Source organism: Antrostomus carolinensis, unplaced genomic scaffold (genome assembly GCF_000700745.2).
Source record: "Antrostomus carolinensis isolate BGI_N321 unplaced genomic scaffold, ASM70074v2 scaffold11889, whole genome shotgun sequence".
NCBI lineage: Eukaryota > Metazoa > Chordata > Aves > Caprimulgiformes > Caprimulgidae > Antrostomus > Antrostomus carolinensis.
In genome coordinates, this window is record NW_010339303.1 from 107,588 (window position 1) to 117,783 (window position 10,196).

A 10,196-nucleotide genomic window follows, 5' to 3' on the forward strand; every position below is an offset into this window, starting at 1 on the left:
AGAGGCAGATCGCAGGCAGGAGGCAGAGCACCATGTGGCTTGGGAGGTTATCGGGAGGAGAAGGTGAGATCAAAGGGTTACAGTGCCCAGAGGAGCTCTGCAAATCCCGTGATCTCAGAGTTGCTCCAGCATGCCACTGATGATGTTAAATGAAAGCAAGGCCCAAAGCCAAGCTCTGTGCCCCACTGGACACTTCCCCGCACGCACCGTGTGCAGCATTCATCATCGGTCTTCATAGCAGGGTCTCCTGTGCAGAGGGCTTGCCTATCTGCGCATCCTCGCAGCACTGGTTTTGTGGTGTTGTGTCAGGATCTTGAACCTCCCATGGAGTGTTGTTTTCATCGGTCTTTCATTATGGAATCACAAGCAAACAGGAATGGGCATGCATGTGCTCCTTTCAGAGCTCTTCTTGCTGAGTGTCACCTATGTTTAAAAAAAAAAAAAAGTGAAGGAAGGGAAAAGGAAAAAATTACTTGTTTTTGAAGTCATACAAAAAGTGGGGAGTCAACTTCTCAGGGAGGTATTTTCAGACTCTTGCTAATCATAAGCTTCATTGCCATGGGGTAGCTGTAGTCTCAATGACTAGCAGTGATGTGTTAGTCCTTGTCCTGTGCTTGTTGAACATACTGGGTGAGCATCAACCCACCTGCAACCAGCGGCAGCTTTGCCACTGTTCTCTGTTGAGCCAAATTTGGGGGTTTCTGCTATTGCTTGGGAGAGATGCAAGGAATGGCTGCGTTCAGGAACTGCAGAGAGAAGGTGCTGGTGCTGCTGCAGGAGCTGTCCAGATTTGAGCAAGAAAAAAATCCCCTGTATTTCTGCTGGGTTCAGACACAGCCGGTGCTAGCTGGCACAGTGTTCATCCCTAGAACTGCCTCGCAGGCACGCGATGTCATTGCTGACCCGGGTGCTGATGGAGCTGTTGGGACCCAACTTCAGTAATGAGTTGCAGTGAACTACACATTAGCCAAATGGCAAAGGCAGGGCTAAAACAAGTCCTAAAGATTATTTCTGGCTGTAGTGCTAAACTTCCTCTCACTGTGCCAGTTCTGAGCAGGGAAGCTTGGCCACAGATTAAAGGCAGAGATCCCCATTGCTCCCAGTGCCAGGAGTATAAAGAGGACGTGTCAGGCAGTTGCCACCTACTGTGGTGACTCCTGCTCTGTAACTGCATGTGCAGCTGGCAGCACTGTGCTCTTCCACTGCCTCTAGGAAACCAGGGTGTGAGTTGTTCCTGAGGGCCAGATGCTCATTTCTACCAATTTTATACAAGAGTTAATTGGAGTTACTCCTGATTTGCGACCAGTTTGGAAGATAATCAGACATATGAGTTTAGCTAAATGTTACAGGGTTTTAATCCAGTGGTGACAACATAGGCCAGGTAAGCAGGAAAAAAGCACCAAAATAGCTACTGTGCAGAGTAACTGTGGTCAAATGAAACAGCCTTGGTTTTCCAAAGGACTGTAGCATATCTCGCCCTACCCTGGCAATCAGCTGATTTCCATCAAAGCTGCTTCAATATGAAAAAGAAAAGCAAAAGTCAGCATCTTTACATTTCTTAGGTGGAAAAAGTAGCTTGTTCTTGTTTAACCAGAGGTCTGTGACACGCATCTTATTATGAAACAGTGGTTGGCCTGAAGTCAGGCATATGTGCTGTATTACATCGTCATGTCCCACCGAGGCATTGACCTCATTTGCACCAGAAAGCTGTAGAAGGACTGACAGGCCAAATCCCATCCGAGTGTGTTGCTACTTTGTCATATTTGGCAAGCAGACGCAGAATGCCAGTTTCCCCCCATTAGAATGATTACCAGTGCACTCCTACCGGAGGGCAGAAAGAAAGAGAACACCATGATAAAGGAGCTGCTGCTGCTGCTTTTTATTCCCAGTTCTAGTCTGCTTTGTTGTCCTGCATCCTGGTCTCCCTTGTCTGCACCCTTCTGCTGCTGCCCAACTAAAGCCAGCTGGTCTGTAAATTACCAGGAGGGGGTCTGAAGCCAGATAGTTTGCATCGCAAATTCATAGAACCACAAACTGAAAAAAGCTGTTGAGCCATCATTGTTTATAATTAGTTTTTGACTGAAGTCCCAGTCTGCTATAGGGAATGGTTTTATCTTTGTGTTTGTGTGGGTGGGGAGAGAAAAGTAGAGAACTGAATCAAGGAACCAATCCTTATCCTGAGGGGAAGAAAGAATAGGGTAGTATAATCTAACCCCATGGGATCAAAGGTGGGGCCAACACAGACATAAATACCTTCACACTGTGTTCTGTCTCCTTGATTTTGTTGATTTAAATAGTAAATAGTAAGTTGGGAAAACAAAGCTCTTACCCTGCAGATGCACACCTTCTTTTCTTTTGGTCAGATGGTGATTGGCAACCCTCGGTTTGTTCAGTGTCTGAAGCACTCTCCTGTCTGCCCAGGCCTGATGCACGGTGGCATTTCAGCCCTGGAATAGGCTGTGTAAGAAGTTCTTTCATCACAGTTCGTTTCCTACTGTGGAATAAGGGAAAAAGAGGGACAATTGCACACCGAGACATCAAAATCCCATTTCTAAATTTGCCAAGGATTTGTCTCTAGGAAAACAGTTGTCCAACTTCTCAAATGTGAATAGCCACAGGGCTCCAACCAAAGCACCCCATCTCCTGTCTGGAGCCAGCAATTGGGACTCATTGCTGCTCTGCTATCAGCCCATGTATCCTACGGAAAAATCTCCAACTTTTCTTGCGCCCTGGCTCCCCCAGCCACTGATGAGCTGTAATAAAGCCTGCCTTACATCTCACAAGAATGTCAAGTGGTTTAATGCATGTTTACAAAAGGACCCAGAGATTTTTGGATGAAAGACATTCTATAAGCACCGTACGGTTTGATGTGCTGCCATCTTGGTACCCGAAGGATAACTTTAAGGATACAAAAACCTGTATTCAGACTCCTGTGTTCTGGGAGGGCATCTCTCTGCCTGCAGAATGAAAATCTGCTCAGACCAGAATTAGCTGATGAAAAAACTTAAAAAACATGGCTCACATATTTTAGTCTGTATTCCCAAACACAGTGTGCTAGTTGTTGTACACCACTGCACCAACAAGTCATTGTCTTTAAAAAAAACCAACAAAAAGATTAAAAACCTCAAGATGCATTCTTCTTGCAGCTGGACTGTAGGCACTGCTAAGTCTCTCATACTCCACATATTTAAGTGCCATGCTAAAAACTCCTACATTTGTTCCAAAACACATGGTAATCAAACAATAATAGAAAAAATGTACACTGAAATATTTTCTTTGGCATATGATTATATTCATCTAATAGCATGTTTTAATCTCAGGATAATTTAAATATTTAAAGCCAAATGGAATTCTGCTAACAAAAATTACTTTTATTAGACTGGGATTATAGTAACTTCTAAATAGCACTTATTGCTGAAGTTTAGTTTGGTATTTATTCTACAGAAAGAAAAACAGATGAGATGGGATTCCCTAGGTCCTTATTTCCAGCCCTCTCTTCTTGCAGCAGCCTCATGGTAGAATGCATTGCTTACAGTGAGAAAGTTTCACCTTAATAGTAACTGGTAGGGGAGAGGCTGCTCTAGAGAAGCCCTCTCCAGCCCTTTCCTCCTCTGGTCAAAATGTTCCTTTGACCTCCTGCCTATTTAGGCAATATTATGAGTGCTTCATGCTAGCATGTTTTATTTTGTTCTCCCAGTGACACTGTCCTCTAGCTGCAGTAGTCCTCATCCTGCTTGCTGAAGGTGCGTGTGAGGCTTACTTGAATCTCTGGTTGTCATCAGTTTTCACTGAAGAACATGAAAAAAGGTATGCAGGGGAAATTTCCTTCCATGGCCAAACATCTAGGCTTTCTCAAAGCAGCCACCATCTCGCTGTCTTTGTTTTAGAGAACATGGGAATGCCAAGAAGCTTGGGGCTTATATGTGGGAAAGGCGGCTGGAGAGTTGCACGGGGCACTGCCCCATTCTCTTAGCTCTCAGTACAGGGTTCAGAGAGATTAATTTCACGTTGCAGGTGGACTTGGGGTTTATGTCTCACATCTAAGCACATGATGGGAACTAAATTGTCATGGACTGAAAGAGTCCATAACAAAACTGTTTGCACTAGACATTGATTTCCCAGCAGAAAGGCTGTCTGAGCTCTGATCTTGTCTTCGCTGGCTTAAATGGGGAAGTATGGTAGTGGTGGGGTTAGAAACTTGGCAAAATGCAGGAAGTTATTATCTGACAGCTAATTGACTATTTCTGCCTTCAGATTTTTAATTTCTTTTCAATGAATATGGAGAAGTCCTTGCAGAGAGATATATTCCCCCCCCACCTCCCCCTCCAAGATAGAGTGATTCCTTCCAAATCTGGTAGTGGTTTTCCAGCAGAAACAATCTCTATTTGTGCAGATGAACTCATTAACCAAGTTGTGTCCTGGAGTACAGGGAAAAGATGTATGGATGAAATAAGGAAACTGAGTAAAAAGAATCTGTGTATTTAATTTTTATATAAATTAGTGCGTATTCTTAGATTTAAACAGCAAATGAAAAAATCTTCTGTTTACTGCATAACGTGGGTACTCAGGATCATTAAATAAATCTATAGATGACAAACGAATGTGACCAATTAATATATCAAAGCAAAACAGTTATTACTACTAAGCTGAACGAATTGTGCCCACACACACCTTTCACTCATTTTCTGCAGGCATCTAAGCGTTAAGCTGCACAGAGTTCCAGAGGGCAGCTTCTGCTTGTGCTAACTCCTTGCTCAAGGACATAACTTTGTGCTGAGGAGGCCATTGTACATTATCTGCCTGTAATCCAAGGCTACCGACTTCAGTGGCAAATTGCCCACTGACTTCAGTGATGCCAGGATGAATTCTGTAAGGGTGTTGTAAATTCAACTCTAAGTCTAAGTCTACATTGCTCCATTCCCACAGAGGTGTTCAGGATGTAAAAAAGTTTAGTATACGTAATAGTGAGGCCTATTGTTTTGCACTCTTTCAAAGTGAGGAAGAAATTGAGGTGCTTTAAAAACCAGAACCATGTTTCTAGTTGGAATGAAGCATCCTTGCAGAAGGCAGGAAAATTAAAAGGTATTTTCTAAATTTCTTGAATCCTCCTTACACACAGAATGATTTCCTGACTTGCTTCCATCTCCTCCATCTTTTGCAAAACATACACTCATCTGATCAGCAGCAGAAATGCAACGTGCCACTTCAGCGATCAAATGAGTATCCCAGCAAGGTACCTGTAGCAGTGCATACTGTGCTGAAAAGGTTTCTAAACAAATGATAACAATGAGAATGCAAATGACAGCCTGTTAGCTGGCTGTGTGGCAAGTACAAAGCCTACAAGGGCTGAGGTCAGGTGATAAAAACTTTGAGAAGTCAAAAAACAAATGGGTGAGAAGGCTTGGGGAATTCCAGCACCTCTGCCCTGATAAACGGCTGAAACCCTCCTGTGTCCGTTTGTATTTGACATAGCAGGCTGATTCCTTTCGACTTTTCGTTAGCGGCGCACATTTTGGAAACTAGAAGAACAGTCAGCTTTATTGAGGGTTTGCTCCAGAATTAATCCCAGGCTGACACCCACAGCTCCCTGGGGAGCTGGGATTTTCCTTGGAGAGCTGGAGTTCAGCCCATCCCACTATATCTGGCCCAGGAGACTTCCAACAACTCCTTACTACCAGAATTATATTCAAAACAAGGGAAAGGAAAACAGTAAGGCAGCAAGAGAGTTCCAGTGAGATCCTAAGGGGAACCATCAGTTCCCACATCTGGTTTGCAGATCTGTGGTGGTCCGGGAAGCACTTTCAGGTGGTCTGCAGAGCTGTTTCCGTCACAGTAGTAGTTCTCAAGCACTACCACTTCCCGCTAGTTATAACCTGGGCTCTGAGTCTTTTAGTAATACTAGTACTGAATGGATGAGGAGACAGCTAGGGGCCTCAGTTTTGGTTTGCCAGAGATCAGATATGTAGGGCCACATTTGGTCAGGTTTTCTAATATTTAGTGGACTTCTGCTCCTCAGTGAATCTGTCTGGCTTTCAGAGGGGCTGTTGTGGAATCAGGAACTACTCAACATGAATAAGGAGGTCAGAATCTGCCCTTTAAGCTGGAAGAATGACATCCATTAAAAGTACAGCATTTCTGTTTCACATTTTCACAGCTTTTACAACTGGGATAGAAATGTCAGCACTTCAAATTCCAGCCCAAATTACCAAGTGATTGCAGAAAATGCCTGTGGACTACTCTTCAAGAGCAAAATTGATGGGAAAATAATAAATGTGGATCCCAAGGTAAATGTCCGCCCCTCCCCCCCCCCAATATTCTAAACTGCCTTTATGCAATGGAATTTGATTGCTACACTGTTGAGTCCGATTGCACCTAGTATCTTTATCAATACACACCTAATATTTCAGGCTTACTCAGACTTGCCATTCCCCTTGTTAACATAGCTGCTCTGTCCCTGTCAGGATAAACTTAGCCTACCTTGTTTATACCTGAGTGTGTCTAGACCTTTCCCTTGTGATGACAGAAATCAGAAATTGAACTGACTGATAAAACTTAAAAGATTTCCGAAGCAGAGTTTCTCTTACTCCCTGCCCCTTTCTCTGCCCTTTTTCCTTCCAACCAGAATGAGACACTGTGCCATTACTGCCAGGACAGGCTGCAGGCTGAGCCTGTGTCCTGTTAATTGCGTTGCTGAGAAGCGCTAAGGAAAGGAAAGCACAGGAGAGGGAACAGGCTGAGGAGGAAAGTGGGACTGATGTGAGGACCTCACTGGACGATGTGAGGACCAAAGCATGGGGAGTGTATAAGCAGGTACATCTGGTGTGGAAAGACACTGTGCTTTACTCAGAGGATGACACACGTGCCTCTACCTAAAAGGAAAAATTGCTAAAATGTTGGTGAGACATCCTGGGGCTGGTGGTCTCTGTATTCATCTCCTCTTAAAAATCAAATCTCTTTTATGACACATGCCCACAGGTGGCTAAAATAAAGAAATAGTGGATAAAAACAAATAAGTATTAGGCTACTTTGAAACAAAAGCTGCAACTTGCAGGAATAGTAATATCCCAAATCCTGGCAGGGCCTGCTGAACATGAGCAAATTCAGATAGAAGAATCAGTTCCTGTATCTGAAGCATGGGCCATCTTCTGCCCCAGCATTTTTACACTGGTGAACTGAAACTGGCAGATTTCCTCTCCCAACTGCATACAGTCCTTATTCTTCCTCCTTAAAACAAAGAATTTGAGAAGTCCTAAGGAAAGCAGCCCCATTAAGGTCATTTAGTTATCACAGCAGATTGAGATTGTCACTGGCATAAGGGTCAAACTTGGATTTTAAACCCTGTCCCTCACAAAACAGAAATTTGACACTAGATGTGTCTTCTTGTGGAGAGCTGTGTTTCTCCAGCATGTAGTAAATGGTTCAGAAGGATTTACAAATGAATAAAAGAAAGGAAAATACTTGTGCTATAAACTGGATGAACATTGTGGACTCTGTGTCTTTTATATACGATTGACAGCACAAATGCATGCTTTGCTTTCACCTGAAAATGGCTCTGATCCTATTATTGCTGAAGTTGCTTGATCTCTACCATTTATTTACACAGCAGTTGAATCCAAACAAAGCAAATGCTGGAGTCATACCCAGACTTCCCATTTTCAGCCATAGTTGAAAGCTGATTAAATTGCTGTGGGTATTTTATCTTTCATGTTGGGAGCGGAATGGGAAATAACATCATAGACAGCTTTCCTCTGTAAGAAACTGACTGTGTTCCTCTTGTGCCAACTGCACTTTTTTAAACTTTACAACTGAAGTCCTTGGAATCTAGATTGGATGTGACAAACACACCCAGGCTTTGGTTACTCTGAAAACCAACATGAACTAAGCTGGGCAATAATTTGTTTGGGTTTCTACAGAACTGATCTAGGATGATGGTTTCTTTGATGTGTTTCCCATGAAAGATGGTCGCGTATGAATAGTAACAGTACAAAATATCAAATTATATGCATTTCAAAATAAGTGCGTTGGTTTGTTAGAAATTCAAAAATGTGTACCTAAAAATGTGTTTGGTTGCATTGAAAGTGGGCCACCGATCCAACTTCCTGCAGCTGCAGAACATCTGTAACAGATAACCAGTTCTTTAGCGTCTACATGAAAGATCCTCACATGCCAAGAGCCACGCTAAGAAGCATTTGTGTGTGTACGTTGTGTACACTCACAGGTTCGCAGGGCACAGGCCTGTGAGTCCCCATGAGATCCACCTGGCTTTGATTTTCTGTAGCACTCACTGATGGAGAGCAAGCTTTTGAGAAGTGCTTGCTATGGGCCAAACTAGAATCAGCATGAGTTGTCTCTCATGGGGTTCAGCTTGAACAGACTTAGTGTCAGCTACCTGATCTTTGCAAGTGGGCCTTCTCTTTGACCAGTCGATGGTCCACTTGTTCCTAGTTGTATTTAGCTAAAAGAACTCTATCACTGTCTTTGCATCTGCTAAAAGCATTGCAGAAACGAACTGCCCAATGCCAGGACATTAATCTTCACTGAGAAATCCCTACCCTCAGAGCTAGTTGTATTTATCAAACTTTATGTTCCAAGGGAAGAAGAAGAAAAGGAATTATATTAAAAACAATGTTTTTTCTCTCTTCTGACTGGGTATCCATAATATTCTTTGTTTCAGGCCTACCCAGGAGACAACACAACACGAACGCCTATTGAAACAGATCTCTATCTCCATGTTGTTATCTATGACCATATCATCAAAAGAGGGACCTAAGGTCCATCTGTGTGGCTTTTCTCCCAATGATTTGTTTAGCTGTTTTAAAGTCATCTGGAAGAAAAATAAACAGTTGAAAGATACTCACCTTGTGTCCAGTGGTAGGAAGGGGGATTTTTGTACTGGTTTAGAGTTGGTTTGTGCCCCGCTCCTTTAGGGAAGTGGAAGGAAGACCCCCATACTGTCTGTAGAGTCCATGTATCCTGGGCCCCTTGTTTGTCCTTTGTGAAGTCCATGAGGTATGTGAATTGCAAAAGCACCTAATGGGAAGACAGGAGGTTTGGGCCCAACTTTTCCCACTGCTCCCTAAGGCAGCAGGGTGGCTGGGACAGAAGTGCCACATTCTTTCCCGGAGTACAGAAACTACTGTCCCATAGTTCCCCAGCAACAGGATGTTTTAAATTCTTCCTGGGAGACTCTTTTTTAGGTAGGCCTGGACCTCTGTTGAGCAGCTAACACCACAGGTAACATGGACAAAGCCATTTGCAGGGTAGCAGGGAGAAGTTATATCAAATAGACTGGCAAATGTAAAGAAATCTGCAGCATTTTGATGTCATTAGTGGTTCCTTGAAGGCCACTTTTCATCCATTCCTGACTGCTGTTCTAGTAGCAACTTGCCAGAAGTTCAGGCAGCAACGCAATGGCCCAAGGGACTCTCTTCCATTCCCAGGGTACTCGGGGAAGTTGCCTGTACTTACATCACCCAGCTGGTGTAGCCACCAGTGTAGCTGTCTGCTTCCTGGAGAACTGGAAAATGGCACAAAGCTAAGCAGCAGAAAGAACTAATAGGAAACAAAAGCGATAATTACAGAGAAAATAAAAAGGATGTGGAGGTAGGCTGGTAGGTGGAAATTTGCTGGATAAAATTCCCTGGACCTTATTCTTCAAGGGACTGGATGATTCTAATGATCTTTTCTGGCCTTGGTACTGTGAAACTGTGAAAAGGACAAGCAAGGCAACTCAGACAAGGAAAAAGATGGTAGCAGTGCTGCTAGGCTTACCATAGGGTGGGGTTTATCTGCCAGCCTCATCACAAGCACGTTCCCTTTAGAAAAGGCTGAGAGCCTCGGTCTTAGCAGTTGGCGCATTAAAGATCCCTTTAGTGCAAGGAGAGGGAGTGTTCCAACAATTACAAAGTGAAAGTTGTTACTTCAAAGCTGCAATAATTTGGGAGAGACTTAGAAGCCTTGTTTTCTTTCCCATAAAACTTTCAATGTTATGAAGTTTTGCCATTTCCAAAATACAGTAAAATCTTTTACTGTAACATTTTGCTTTTTATATGGAGCACTTCATCCCATAGCACCCTGAAATTTTTGCAGCAAACTGGAGGTTCGTTTACTCGTCCCTGAACTGCAGCCAGGTTGTGAAGGAAGCACCCAGAGCATGACAAGGCTGCTCAACCAGAAGGGTTCAATGATTCGGGAAG

General features: G+C 43.5%; 1 protein-coding gene across 1 annotated transcript in view; it reads left to right on the forward strand.

Annotated features, from left to right (window-relative positions):
• CFAP299 (cilia and flagella associated protein 299) overlaps positions 1 to 8,770 on the forward strand; it is a gene marked incomplete at its 5' end in the record, with an annotated part of 29,666 nt that extends 20,896 nt beyond the window's left edge. The window contains 2 exon segments of the mRNA XM_010175792.2: positions 6,155 to 6,284; positions 8,675 to 8,770. Coding sequence (XP_010174094.2) covers positions 6,155 to 6,284; positions 8,675 to 8,770 — 226 coding nt within the window.
• Between the last annotated feature and the right edge of the window lie 1,426 nt (positions 8,771 to 10,196).